We start from the raw sequence: 15427 nt of genomic DNA, 5'->3' as shown, positions 1-15427 counted from the left end.
TTTTTTAGGGAGTTATGTGTGAAATATTGCCTATGTGGCGGTGGCCAACTCACCACGCGTGCAGATCAAGGCTGATCAGGGATGCCTAGGACCTCCGGTGAACAACTTGAATAGTTTCAGGACTCAAATGTGCAGATTTATAGATTTGAGACTAGACACACCTTCAATATTTTCAGGACTTATGATGCATTTTACTCTTTTCCAAAAGGTCCATATGTTCTACTGTTGGTAGCAAGGGTAAGGGATGTCACTCCCCAAAGGTCCTGGTTGTTTCGGAAACTTCTTTCACGATCTCCGGAGGAGCCCTGCGCGCGGGGGGGGGGGGGGGGGGGGGGGGGGGGGGGGGGGGGGGGGGGGGGGGGGGGAGGTTTCACTTCTCTGCATTCAAGTTGACAGAATGTACTTCTGACGCAAGTTTATGCAAATCAAGTCGTATTTTGCGCACTGGCAGGTCTGTGAAACAAAACAGACATGGGAGCGTGATATATTTGTGTTGACGTGTGGCGGTTCATAACCTGAGATAACACTAGATTGTCATCCAAGTAGTGCCTAGATTAGCCCAAATGACAAGAGCGTATGTATATATACACTCAGTTCATAATCCACTCAAGTTGACCAGCAGTTTGCTGCTTTCCATCCTGATCAAATGTAGGAGAATGCAACCGAGTTAATGACAATCTCATCCATGAAAAAGTTAATGCTGCAACAAGAAGAGCCCCAGGGACAAGTCCGTGCAATATCTTGTCACAAGATCGAATTCTGGAATATTTGAGTATAGATAGGCGTGGGTACCCTTCTCACCACTTCTTTTCTTGCCCATCATGCAAGTCAAATACTGCATAAAAAAATTGTGGTCTATCTGATTCAAAATGCTCCGGTAACTCCGTGGTATCGTTGTTATGCCAAACCGCGTTAGATTGCAAAATTTAGTTTGTCGGGAGAATCTTTACTGGTCGTAGCAATGTTTTCTGGCCCACAACCCAGAATCTGAAAAGCTACCACAAATGCAAAACAGAGCCTAAAAAGGCTCAAATGGTCTAGCCACAGGGTACATCATATATATAGTAGGCATGGCGCCTTCAAACTACTGATTATATTCAGAAGATATAGACAAGTATTGATGACCCAAATTCATATCATCAGAGAAATGCATCACCCACGACAGATAGACATGACCACAGGCGAAGTGAAACTCAACGGTCGATCGACACATCAAAAGTTCAAACAGACTATTGAAACAAGGGTTATTCGCTTGGTTCCTGAGAGCTACTCCTGGGTAGTAGTAGCTTTTTTGTTGCTCAATAGGCCTCCTAGCTCTCAAGTTCATTGATCTTTGCAGCAAGGATGAAGTCTGTTATACCTCCTGTTACCACAATAAACTAATAATTATAAACAGACATTCAGGTGAGTCCTTTATTTTGCTTATGTTTTTTAGCACCAATTGACGATAAATGAACTGTTATACTTAGTGTTATCACTCAGTTTTGTATATCTCGTTCTTCTTTATTTAAATTGGTTGGATTTCCCTGTATGAAAATAAGTTTTATCATGACAATGACCAACCGCCAATAGGCATCAAGCAACTAAGTACCTACCAATTTTGCATGATCAGACGACTTCTAATTAGTCCACAATCATATCATTCTCAGCCCGTCAGGGTTCTTAAAACAGCAAAATGAATAACTAGTAAACCATTTCTGTTCGGCATATAATACTACACAAAATTTGGTTTTTTTCAGGTCCCAAAGATTTAATAATCTACTATAACAATGCTGCTCTTTTTCTCGGAAAGCAAGAGAGGTAATTACGATTGCAATTTTGAAAGTAATGAGACAAGTACTGAGTGCGGCGATTTGGCGGACGGGCGCGCCTGCTCATGCTATGTGGCATGTAGGTACAGGTGGAGCAGTGCGGCGGCAGTCAGGGCGGTATGCAGGGCGCGCCAGGGCTGTATGAAGTCAAGTGGACCAGATGTGGGAACGACGGCTCCGTGACTACGAGTATAACGGGGGCAAAGTGTGCCAGCGGTACATGACAGGGCTTGCAAGCCGTGCCGCTACCGACTGGAAATGGGATACGCGTCTATGACGACTGGAATCCATGGAGTCCCCGTGCCTGTCGTTGCAGCCCCTGGTCATGTGGGTTCCTGTCGCAGGTTCCCCATGCCGTCGGCGAGCGGGTAATCCGGGAACGTGTGGTTGTGCTCCACCGTGGTTCGGTGTTTCGGCGGCGGCGAGTAGCTCTTGCGGAGAAGTTCGCCCTGGCGTCGTGTCACACGTCCTAGGTCGACACTCGACAGCGGCAGCGCGACAGTTGACGACTCGGCCAATCGACGATGAAACCGTGAAAGACACCCACAGGCACCAGGATGGACTCGGAGGTCAGTTCTCCGTCGGCAATGCATATGTTGATCTATGTATGTGCAAGGGTGCTCCCGATCTGACCTTGTAGTACATAAGAGAGGACATAATTTTTCAGTGTTCTGATGCAGAGTTCGTGTTGGGAGAGAGGACTGAATTTCTTGTGTTGCGTTTTCTGTTTCTGTAGAGCCTGTTTGTGTGTGTAACTGATAGCCAATGTTATACGATGTACAGAACAGTGCCGTGCAATGGAGTTAGCTATCAAGATACTAACCGCTAGTGCAAATGGCACGTCCTGAAGAAAGCGAATGAGAATTTGGGGCCGCTGTACACCAAAAGGAGTCAGTTCAGGGCAGACTTTCACAAGATTGTGAACCACATGCTGAGAGATAGATGAATTCGAAAGGGCTTGAGACGACCTGCTCGGCAGATACGCCCGTATGGAAGCATCCACACTTGACATAGACTTTCGAGGTTTGGGAAAAATGAGCAAAATCATATTTCAAGGGCAAGTTCTGCGCCCAAATGACTAGCACACATAGGAGTGAGAGCATGAATCACATGCTTAAATTGTACGTCCCAGCAAGCTGTGTGACGCACCAATTTGTCCATAAGTACATGAGCAGCTACTGCACGACAGGAACGCGAATGAAAACTACGAAAAACAAAGGACAAAAATAGCAAGCATCACTGACTACTAACATCCGGGCTAATCATAAGTATTATGTCCTCATTTTCATGTCTTGCATACACATTTTGCAAACCATGCCGGTTATGAGGATAATAACACCAGTGGAGCAGCATGGGTGTGAGGTTTACACGTGTGCCATGTTCGAGAAATTTGGAGATGTGCTGTACGAGGCAGTGTGATACAAGTTGAAGAGGCGAAAGGCGTAAAATACCTGAGGCATTGCAAATGGTGCCGCGTGGTGTATTAGGTTCAGGTGCGCGGTGGAGGATCAGAGTTTAGTTGCAAGTGCGGCAATTTCGAGCATACTTTTTGCTATGCTGCCATGAGGTGAAGGTACGACACTCATGGCATGTTTTTTGCCCTAAGCGTTGCATGACATTCGGTGCATAGCTGATTGTGATACTGGTTGGTCGGGTCCTCGACTTGCTGCTGAAGAGGTAGACCAAAGATGAGAGAGATTTACTGCAGGCGCACTTGGTGCAGTTGCAAAAGGATCAGATTTTGCATGTATCAATCACATACCGGCACTGCAGCCTGTACAAACACGCTCTAGTGCTTGTCCGCCTAGGAGATGCAAACCACTGCGCGTATGAGAATTGAGAAGGCCATTGAAATATTTAAAATGGAATGCAGGCACTTTCCCCGTTGTCTCCTACAAGGGACGGGCTGGGTCTGGAGGGCCGGCTTGAGAATAATGTGGTACCTCTGTAAGATGTTGCATGAAGTACCCAGTGATGTATGTCCGGGGGCAGCGATGACGGGGCATTCAAAAACTAAGGTGAAGAAAAACCTAGGCGAGGCAGATGATGGTGGCACCGGCAAGCGCACTCGTGCTGCACAATCTGCGGGCAGCCAGGGCGCAACAGCATGACGTGCCCGGACAGGGGGGACGCCAAAGAAACTGAGTAAAGAACCGGCGTGCAGCAGTTGTGATGTAGGTTGCCACCGGAGGAACACTTGCAGCAATCCTAACGTATTGATTAGGGTAGAAAAAAGTCCATTTTACTCCCTGAACAAAGTGGGTGGTTCACTTTACCCCCTGATCTATATTTTGGTTCCTTCCACACCCCAAACAAAACCAAACCGGACGAAAACCCCCCGGCTGGTTTGTCTCCATTGGATGCTGATGTGGCACAGTCAATGGGTGGTTTTGACCGCGGTGGGGCCTACTCGTCAGGTTGGACCGTTACACGCTGCCGTTCCCCGTTGCGTTCTGGATCAGAAAGAGATCGAAATCCCTTTCTTCTTCTCCCCCATGTCGCCGTCGATGGCTCCCTCGAGGCAGCGCTGAACTCCGACCAGCAACGGTGGTCGGAGTCTTGGTGGTGGTGGCGGCGGCGGCGGTGCAACCCGTCAATCTTCCCCGACCTTTTCCTTCTCCCACGGCCGCTCTCTCCCCCGTCCTCAAACCCTAGGTCGACGGCTCTGTCGATGCGGCGGCTGCTGCTGCGGTCTGTCTGATTTCGCGGCGGCACAGACGAACTGAGGTGAGTCCCATCCCTCCAATCCCCTTCCCTTGGTGTACTTACTCTGCTCTAGTTAGCTGCTGTATGTAGGTTCTAATTGAAGATTGAATGTTGTTTTAATCTGTAGGTTAAGCAATGGATCAACTAGATTGGTCAGGCATCCGTTTCTTTTACAATGGCCAATTTGAGAAGTCAAACAAGCAATTGTCATATGTTGGTGCTAATATACAACTCACATCTGTTGAGAGGTACAATATATCCTTAGCTACTATCAGGGAGCAGTTAGCAGATATAAAGATGGCCTATCATGGTGAAGAGCTAACAGAGAAGCACATGCTTTACTGGTTGTTTCCTGGAAAAAATGTTAGAGATGGGTTGAGACAACTGGACACTGATAGAAATGTGTTCTTCATGGATAGGTGTATTACAGATTGTGGGGTTGTGGATTTGTATGTGAATTATGAAGATGATGTTGATGAAGATGGACAGAACAGTGTGTCTGATATTGGAGAGAAAGAGGAAGAGGAAACTAATGCTGCAATTGAAGAAGACAAGACAGAAGAGAAGAGTGACAGTGATTGGGAAGATGAGCATGACAATTGCTCTGCTGAGGATGACCTGAAGCACAGTTCAGAGGCAGATGTGGATGAGCCTGACAAGATTGAGTATGCTGTACAAGATGAATTGCAACCTAAAAATGGAAATGTTCCTGAAGTAGATGTTGCACCTGATGAAATAAGTGATGAATGTGCAGATCTTGATTGGTGCCCTAAAGATGAAGACAGTTCAGGTGAAGATGATGAGGCAGAGGAGCTCAGAAAGCATGCTAAGGAAGTGCTCAGAAAGATCAGAATGGGGTTGCCACTTGATGAAGAGAAGGAAGTGAAAGAAAGTACAGCACAGTTAATTCCTTTTGATGAAATGGACGAAGGAAATGATACTCCATACATGGATTCCAGTGAGGAATACAGTTATGATGAGGATGAGCATGGAAATTCATTTAGGATGAAATCAAGATTTCCAAGATTTGATAGCAAGGCTGCAATTCCAATATTCAGTTTGGGCATGACATTTAGAGGAAGAAGTCAGTTCAAGAGGGCACTCGTGAAGTATGGCCTGGCTATGAAGAGGCATATTTGCTTTGTAAAAGATGAGGCTGGTAGGATTAGGGCAAAATGTTCTTGGCCTAAGTGTCCTTGGTTGATTTATGGTGCAAAGAGGAGCTCAAATGATAGGTTTCAAGTCATAACACTTGTTGACAACCACATATGCCCACAGAGGAGAGACAACAGATTGGTTACTGCACCTAGAATTGCAGACAAGTATGAGAGAATTATGAAGGCAAATCCAGGATGGAAAGTGAAATCTATTAAGGCCACTGTTAGATTAGAGATGTTTGCAGATGTGCATGTTTCCAAAATAAAGAAAGCAAAAGCAATAGTCAGAAAGAGAGTTAGAGAAGCAATGCATGAAGAATATGCCAGGGTGTTTGATTATCAGCTAGAAATATTGAGGAGCAATCCAGGAAGCACTGTGGCAGTTGTGCTTAATCCAAAAGAAACTGCACCAGTTTTTCAGAGATTGTATGTGTGCTTTTAGGCTTGCAAGAGAGGTTTCATAGAAGGGTGCAGGAAAGTAGTGGGTTTGGATGGCTGCTTCTTTAAGGGGGCTCAAAGTGGAGAGCTACTATGTGCTCTTGGAAGAGATGCAAATGGGCAAATGTATCCCATTGCTTGGGCGGCAGTTGAGGTGGAAAATAAGGACTCCTGGTTTTGGTTTATGGCATTGTTAAATAAAGACTTGGAGATTTCAAATCAAGGTGAAGGCTGGGTGTTTATATCAGATCAGCAGAAAGGTCTAATCAATGCAATTTCAAAGGTTGTACCAAGAGCTGAACACAGAAATTGTGCTAGGCACATTTATGCTAACTGAAAGAAAAAACATAGGGACCAGAAATACCAGAAGAGATTTTGGGCTTGTGCAAAGTCTTCTAACAGAGTTCAGTTTAATTTGAACAGGGCAAAGCTTGCTCAGCTCACACCAGAAGGAGCAAGAGACATGATGCAGGCTGGGCCTGAACATTGGTGTAGAGCATGGTTCAAAGAAGGATCATTCTGTGATTCAGTCGACAACAATATGTGTGAAAGTCAATTGGATAGTGGAATATAGAGGTCTTCCGATCATCAGTATGTTTGAAGCCATCAGAGCAAAGGTGACAGTTAGGATTCAAGTTAATAGAGCTATGCCTGCCAATTGGAATGGAACAATTTGTCCCAAAATCCTCAAAAAGGTGAACAAGTTGATACAACTTACTGAGAAGTGTGAGACAATATGGAATGGAAAAGATGGATATGAGGTGAAGTTAGGACAGCATGGATTCAAAGTTGACTTGCAAGCAGGAACATGTTCTTGTAGATACTGGCAATTGTCAGGAATTCCATGTGTTCATGCTCTAGCAGCTTCACAGTGTGGCCCTGATGACATAGATTCACTTATTGCATCTTGTTATAGAATTGAAGCTTACAACAAGACATATGAACATGTCATGATGCCAATGGAGGGCATGCCTAGCTGGCCAATATCTGACAGACCTAGACCATTAGTTCCAAGCTATGTGCAAATGCCTGGGAGGCCCAGGACAGAGAGAATAAGAGGTGGAGATGAGCCTCCTAAGCATGCACACAAACTCTCCAAGATTGGAACTAAGATCAAGTGTAGTTTATGTGGAAATCCTGGGCACAACATGAGGAAATGCAATACTAACCCCAACAAGGGAAAGTACAAGAATAGGAAGAGGAAAAAAGAAACAAAAGTGTGTAATGATTTTTACATATGTTTAATTTCTATATGTTTTGTACTTGTGAAATTGCAGCAATGTGAAACACCTAACAACTGTTACTTTTCTGTGTTGTGTAGGAAAATCCTCCAAGGACATCTCAAAGAGTAGCAAATGAAACTGCTACATCCCAGTCTTCACAGCATGCAGCTCAAACATCACAGCAAGCTGCAGGAGGGAGAGCCCAGTCTTCACAGCAAGCTACAGGAGGGACAACACAGCCATCACAGCAAGCTACAGGAGGGACAACACAGCCTAGAAGGGGAAGGCCTCCAAAGCAAGCAAACAGAACAGTTGGTGCTAGTTCTAGTCAGAGAAGGAGGAAATCTACCAGGGTTAGCATGTTTGATGAACTGAGGGGTTAAGCAGGAAAATTTCTGTTGTTTAGAGCCTTCAAATTGTGTTTGTTGTTGTTTGATGAACTTGTGTTTGTTGCTGTTAAACTGCATAATTTTTTTTGAGGAACTAGTGTTTGTTATTGCTAAGCTACAGAATTTGTGTTTAGTTGAATGCTACTGTTTACTATTTTCTCTTTTGAAATAAATTTCCTTTTGATAGAAGCTTGGCAAAATATGTTCACTTTTGGCACAAACAAATAAGCTCACAATTGTACCGTTTCACAAGACAACATAGTACCAGCACATTACACAAATATTTGGGACAATTTTGGCAGTACAGTTGCTTCACCACAACAACAAGCATAAAATAGAACTGAACACACAGTACAACACTACAGATTGTTAACACAGTACAACAAACCAAGTGGAAAGCCAAAGTGCCAAATATAACATGACACAAACTCAAACTCCTTCATCACCGTCAGTGCCGTCGATCTTGCCCAGCACAGTCTTGAAGATATGCCTGCGAGTCAGGTCCTCGCCTTCTCCTGGCAGCCACTCATCAGGAAGTCCTTCAGCAAGCAGAGGACCACGATCAACAACCTCCTTCATGTGGCAAATGACAGGATACAGTAAGCTGTTCTTCTTCCTCGGCGACGACGGTCCGTATTCACCCAATTCGAATTGCATTGCTTCATACTCATCCATGGACTCGGGTGGCTTGTTTGTCAGCTTCGGCTCAGGTATCTCCACTGTCACCACCTTGCCAACAAAGGAAGGGTCACGAAGCCATGCCATGACCTCAAGCTCGCGGCGGCTTGCCGACGGCAGGATCTCGATCAGCTCGCCACCCAGCTGCTTGAGAACATCTTTCACGGACGCCGTCGTCCAGGCCTGGTTTGGGAGGCCTTCAAAGCCGAGCTTGCTCTTGTACTTCAGAGCACCTGGCTGAGATCGAATCATTCTGCACCAACGCGAAAACTGAATCCAACGCCGGCAACACTTGATCTTCATTGACGAAAGGAGCACCTCAGAGCACTTCTCCTCCGTCGAGAAGGTCAGCCACAGGTCGTGTGGTGGGCACGCGAACTCGACGACCACCTCGGATGGCACCACCCCGCAATGCTGCTGCAAGATCGCCAGCATGGCTGCCGGCGTCACTGTCTGCTTGCCGTCTCCGACCGCAGTTGCCAGAAGCACGTGCCTCCCGAAGCCCAGCTCCAGCGCATCCATGGCCGGAGTGCGGGAGATCAGGACATGGCTCGCCTCTCGACGGAGCTCCGGCTCTCCCTGCCGCCACACCTCCTGCGGGAACCGGCGCTCCAGCAAGCTACGGCTCGCCTGGGCTACTGCGACGACCAGGGCCGCGCCTCCATCGCCGGCGGCGCTCATGGCGTCCGGCGACACGGTGGTGGAGCTCACGCTGCCGCCGCCCATGGAGAATAGGGTTAGGGATTTGGACTGGGAAGGGGGGGATTTCTGATCCAGATCGCAACGGGGAACGGCAGCTCTATAACAGTCCAACCTGACAAGTAGGCCCCACCGCGGTCAAAACCGCCCTTTGACTGTGCCACATCAGCATCCAATGGAGACAAACCAGCCGGGGGGTTTTCGTCCGGTTTGGTTTTGTTTGGGGTGTGGAAGGAACCAAAATATAGATCAGGGGGTAAAGTGAACCACCCACTTTGTTCAGGGGAGTAAAATGGACTTTTTTCATTAGGGTATAATGATTTGTAGAAAATTGTTGTATCACATTTTCCTGTGTGGTGTGAGACCTGAGAACTGAATTTGTGTAACTATGGGATTGTGCTAGCTGAATAAACGTGTAACTTCAAGAGGCATAGTATGTCCAGTGGCGATGTGTGGGAACAGGGCTTTCGAAATGATTTTGCAGACCGGCCAAACAGCCCCAGTGCAACCCACGTCAAACTGGGTCGCCAGTACAAAACGCAACTCCGGTCACTAGACGGCCATCCAAACGACATTACGGCACTAAGTTCTCCACCCGTTAGTGCATTAAAAGCAACTCTGCCCCACAACCGACGCTGTGTCAGATCTCATAGATGTCGAACGGTGCACGATAACGTGACCAGGCGAGGACGAGCACTCCTCTGAATTTTCGGACAAGTACTCCAGTTTTAAAAGAGAGATTCGACTAAAAGATAATACATGAAATCCTAGAGTGAATTGTGTAGTCAAAATAAATTAGCCAAAATAACCATATGGGACACTTACTGACTGCGTGAGTCCACACATCAATTTTCACATTATTCCAACCAACAAGGTGAAGATCTGGGTGGTGACCTGGAAAAGCATACCCATTTAAACATACTTTGCCAAGATTGTTACTGAAACAAACAAAATCATGCCAAGAAATTTGTTGGATTCAGGTGAAATACAAAATGTCTTGACCAATTCAAGGAGTACTGTCCTCTAGAAATGTAACAACAATTTGGATTGAGATATATTTTTTGCCAGCATCAACTTGTTGTGGTCTGTATGTAACAGTGATAATCTTAAAATGCAATACGGTGAGGACATGGGACTGGTAGGACAGGAAGTCAATTGGTCATTACTTCCATCAGATTATTTTTTAAGGAGAGTTGAATACTAAGCAATGAGACAATGTGAATATGAAGAACATAGCTAGCAAAAGAAAGGAGACCTTGTTCCTCGGCAACAGCAGCAACAAGCTGAAAGAAGTCAAGCCCTTTCGCAAACTTCTTCACCTTCCATGCCCTGTGTAATTTCAGAATGTCACCCTCATTTCTCAGCTCCCAACCAGCCACCTGTTTGTAAGGGGCTCAGTGAACGAAACAACCGGTCTTAATCAAGTTTCTTCACCATAACAAAGTATGCGAAGAAAGAAAAAAACCCTGTTGTAGCAACCTTTTAGCAGAATCCTCTGACATGGCTTGTAAATCCTTTGAACTGCATGGGAGACAACTCTTCTTTGATAATACTGAAAGAAGAAAACAGAGATGCGTACTCTTTTTACAGGACTGCAGAGTAATTAGTGGCCTCAATCAAACTCAGAAGCACACATCAGGGGGTGGCCTAATAATAATATCACAACAGCGAGACTCAAATTCGTAAGCATGAATAGAAAGAAAAACGAACGGGGGTGCAGCTCACCAACCATGAATCCTGGATCGAGAGAGATTTAGAAACGAACAGGGCTGCGACGGCTCACCAACTTTAGCAGCAGCCTCGTCCCCCACCGCCTGAGAGGCGGAGGGGCGAGCAGGGGCGGCCTCCCCGGGTGCCTGGCCGCGGAATAGGGTACGCTCCTCCATCCCTAGCTTCGGGGAGACAGCGGCGCAGTGCCGAGGGAGTCCAGGTGAAGCTTGTATGTTCAGAGATGAAAGGACATGTAGCTTCTAAACATTCATCTCCGGCATATTTCCCGTGGTGGGAAGAAAAATAGAAAGTATGTCGTGGAATAGGTGTCATACTGCCCCACATACGCTCCATATATACCTTCCACATTCTTCCAACAACAGGAAATATCCCAGAGTTGAGTCGGTAGAGAGTGTCGTCGAGGTCTCCCTCTGGTTGTTAGGGTGTTTAAATACCCCAGGCCCGAGTTTGCGAGTTCGAGTCTCTCCGCTAGTCTGCTGCATCTTTTATCTTTTTTCCGTGTAGAATGGGGGATAACCATTGTGGTGGTGGAATCTGATGCATTGCAGCTTGTCCATGCAATCAAATCGACGGAGTTCGATCTAACCCCCGAATGGGGTCCTTTTCAGAGATATTCGAGCCTTTGCTTTCAGACTTTTAGTTCGTTTTTTATTTCTCATTGCTCACGGGCGTGTAATAAGGTTGTAGACGCTCCCGCGCTGCTTTCAGTCAATTCATTGAGGGCTGGGTTACTCGGTGTCACTGTTCCTTAGCGGAGTCTCCACGTTTAGACTGATAATTTTTACTATCCAGGCTTGCCAAAAAAAAAGGTTACTGTTCCGAGATCATTATCGAGGATTAGGGAAAATGATAAGCGCCGCTTTTTCCTTGTCAGTCATGCGGATTAATCAGTTATAGATCAGGACAAACACTTGTTAGAAAGTACTAGTACAGATACAACTACGCCGATCATAATATACTTGTAGTATACAGTTTTCAAACGAATAGTACTAGTACTAGCACAAATATCTATTTAGTGCTCCAGAACCTAATTGTGTATGCTACTCTGCTAGTAGTGCGTCGCTGTACGTTTAATGGACTCGGAGGTCCAGTTTCAGAAAAAACAGCTAACGTTGCAGAAGTAAATGTAATGGCACAGATCGATAGAATCGACCCCGTGACGAGCTTCGCCACCAAGCTAGGGGATGCCTTGAGGCATGACGTGCATACACGCATTATTTGATAGAGTTCTGGGTGTTTGAATTCAAATCTGTTTAAAATTTTGACTGTACTAGTATTTTTCGGAAAACACCGGGATTTCCGGTTTTAGGTCAGTTTTCAGATTTCCCGTGCCTGAATATAAAAACCCAGGTCAATACAGTAAACTGAGTCCCCGTGAGAATATCATGACATATGTATGCTGAGTGGACGAGGATCCCCTGCTGTTCGACACCCTGCCTTCCGCTGACTGACACATGGGTCCGCCAGGAACCTGGCCCATATGTCAGTGGCCCAACGGCAGAGGAGCCGGATCCATGCCGAGTGCCTCGTCTCGGCTTCCATTTAGGCCCGAAGTAACCCAGAAACGTCATTTGTTGGCGCAATAAACCGAGTGACTGGTCGAAGCTCACGCCGTAATGCTAGATTGGGTTGGGTGGGTTGGAGAAAGGAAACACCCGGCTGTCCGCCGACCACGCGCATGTATCTTAATTATCCCGGGAAATTAATTCATCTGCACAACCGACCGTGTAGAGATCGACAAGACACGATTCTACTAGTAGCACTAACTAGTATAGGCAGCTACATGACATATACAATCGCTGTTGCTTTTTCCGGGACTGATAAAAGTGAGCACCTACGCATCTCCATGAGTCGATCGACACATCGACGCTCAAAGCTTTATTCGTGTTCCTTTTGCATGCGTCTTGTCTTGCTATTATTTTCCAATTCCATGCATGTCACCCCTCCTCTCACACTGCACTGATTACATGCGTGTTTTCATCATCTTTATTTTAGCGCATATTAGTACTAATTTCATATCTTCATTCATTAGCTTCAATACATCATTACTACAACTAAAAAAGAGCAGTAATGAATGCAAAAAAAAAGAACTAATGTATTACACAAGATCAGCCGTTGATTAGATGGCTATCTTAGACTTTTTTCCTTTCATTTGTTGGTTTCTTAAGGGTAATTTGTTTTGACTCCACATGCACTTCTCAGGTTCTACTACCCGACCCTGTGCCCATAGATCCATTACAATGCATCCCACTCTTGTACATGCATATCGCCCATGTATAACCAGAAATCCTCGCCGGAGTCCCTATTCCACTTGTTCTGAGACGGGCCAGCCACCTCGGTCTTTGAGCATAACCTGTATGTATCGTTCTCAGTGATTATTCTCCGGTAGAAGATGAAGTTACATGGCTGCAACACATGACTTGTCTCGCCATTATTCTCCGGTCCCATGCTTGTCACCTCACCTCTCGCAGTGCACTGATTACATGCGTGTTTTCATCATCTTTATTTAATTTAGTGCATACTAGTACACTAATTTCACATCAAAAAAGGGCAGTAAGGTATTAAACAAGATCAACATTTTTTTAAACTAAACAAGATCAACCGTTGATTGGATGGATATCTTAGACTTTTCTTCATTTAGTTTCTTGGTTTCATAAGGCTAATTTGTTTTGACTCCACGTGCGCTTCCCAGGTTCTACTACCCGACCCTGCGCCCATTGATCGATTGCAACGCATCCCACTCTTGTACATGCATGAGCGCCCATGTATAACCAGAAATCCTTGTCAGGAGTCCCTTCTCCACTTGTTCGGACACGGGCTAGCCACCTGGGTCTTTGAGGATAACCTATATGTATCGTTCTCAACGAGATATCCTACTAGTTACATTTTTCTAACACAGGATCGGGTAGAAGATGAAGTTCATCAGACATTGGAAAATAGCCGGTGCATTCGTCAAGCCAAAGAGCATCACACGGAATTGGAAAATGTCCTCGATGAGTTTTGAAAACAGTGTTTGTGTCATCTTCCACGCACATTCGTTTATAATGATAGTCAGCGCGGATGTTGAGCTTGGAGAAATAGTGGGCGCTGGCGAGCTCATCGAGCAATAATTCATCGATGATTATCAAGGGACACTTGTTTTGACGGTGATGTCGTTCAATCGCCGATAATCGACGTAGAAATGCCAAGTGCCGTCCTTCTTGCGAACGAGCGGCGTGAGCGCGTCGAATAGACTCAGGTTGGAAGTGATTAGGCCAGCGTTGAGCATTTTATCCACCTAACGCTCGATCTCATCCTTTTGAACTGGAGAGTAGCGATAAGGACGCGCGCCCGGCTGCAGGGAAATTGCATGATTGAATACCATTTGTAGCGGCAGCGTCTTGGGTTCTTGGAAAATGTGTGAGTACTCCTCCAGGAGAACTTGCAATGGTGGTGAGAGCTGCTCACCCTGATTTCCTCTGGATGTGACAGTTGCTCGACTTTCGGTTCTGCTAGCGGGTCCTTAACAACAACAACCAACGCCCATACCTCGTCTGCCTTGATCCACTTGTAAAGCCGATCTGCATGAATTTCCGTGAATTTACGTCCGCGTCGCCTTCATCATCACCATGTCCACCGACAACGACCGTGCCGCCGCCGAGAAAGCTGAAGCCGACAAGAAGGCTGCCGAGGACGCCGCTGCTGCCACCAAAGCCGCGGCCTCTGCATGGCCTACTGGAGGGTATAACTCGTTTATCCCGCTCCTGATTATTTTCATATTAGCAGTACTAGCAGTATGTGTAGATTTGTCTACTATTTGCTTAGTACGTGCATGTTTAGATCAGAGTCAGTACGTCATCAACTTAGTCAATGCCATGCTAGTGATTTACTCATGGATTAATTTAATCGAGAAATTGCCTATTTACTCAACAATCCAAAAACCTATTATGTGTAGGAATTTCTCGGCAAGTGGCTTTGCCGCTGCACTGAAACCGGATAAGTTTACCGGTACATACTTCAAGCGTTGGCAGACTAAGACCACGTTATGGCTCACTGCTATGAACGTGTTCTGGGTCACCGGTGTCTCCACGGGAACGATTGCTCCTGAACAGGAGAAGGCGTTCAAGGAGGCTACCGTTGTGTTTCTCGGAGCAGTTCTTAGTGTGATCGGAGATAAACTGGTCGACGCATATTTACATGTGCGTGTCGCCAAGGACTTGTGGAAGGCGCTCGAATCTAAATTCGGGGCCGCCGATGCAGGGAGCGAGATGTATATTATAGAGCTGTTTCACGATTACAAGATGGTTGAAAACCGTCCTGTATTGGAGCAGGCTCATGAGATAATATGCATTGTTAAGGAACTTGAGTTTCTCAAGTGCGAGTTACCGGGCAAGTTTGTCGCGGGCTGCATAATCGCTAAGCTCCCTAATTCCTGGAGGAACTTTGCCACCACTCTGAAACATCAGAGGCGTGAATTCTCTGTGGAGGATGTCATTGGCCATCTGAGTGTTGAGCAGAATTCGAGGGCAAAAGACTCGCACGGAAAAGGGGCCGAAGGGACTTCTGTTGTCAACATGGTGAACCAGAAGAACTTCAACTCCCACAAGCCCAAGGGA

General features: G+C 46.1%; 1 protein-coding gene across 6 annotated transcripts; it reads right to left on the bottom strand.

Moving 5' to 3' along the window:
- Positions 1-863: 863 nt before the first annotated feature.
- Positions 864-11281, bottom strand: LOC125515252 (pterin-4-alpha-carbinolamine dehydratase 2, mitochondrial-like). Of its 6 annotated transcripts, none has more exons than XM_048680691.1 (5): positions 10831-11281; positions 10581-10653; positions 10357-10430; positions 9927-9995; positions 864-1363 (listed from the first exon to the last, which is right to left on the bottom strand). In XM_048680691.1, exons 1-5 carry the CDS (start codon positions 10985-10987, stop codon positions 1311-1313), a joined length of 426 nt encoding a protein of 141 aa, XP_048536648.1. In that variant the 5' UTR covers positions 10988-11281; the 3' UTR covers positions 864-1310. The 6 variants fall into 6 exon arrangements, with proteins under 6 accessions (XP_048536648.1, XP_048536646.1, XP_048536647.1 ...); XM_048680689.1 differs by lacking the exon at positions 864-1363 and adding an exon at positions 7969-8263 and having other exon boundaries at positions 10831-11277; XM_048680690.1 differs by lacking the exon at positions 864-1363 and adding an exon at positions 7969-8263 and having other exon boundaries at positions 10885-11264.
- Positions 11282-15427: the final 4146 nt, after the last annotated feature.

Source organism: Triticum urartu, chromosome 6 (genome assembly GCF_003073215.2).
Source record: "Triticum urartu cultivar G1812 chromosome 6, Tu2.1, whole genome shotgun sequence".
In the NCBI taxonomy this organism is placed as follows: Eukaryota; Viridiplantae; Streptophyta; class Magnoliopsida; order Poales; family Poaceae; genus Triticum; species Triticum urartu.
Note: the sequence above shows the minus strand (reverse complement) of the source record. Positions and strands in the feature narration are given on the sequence as shown.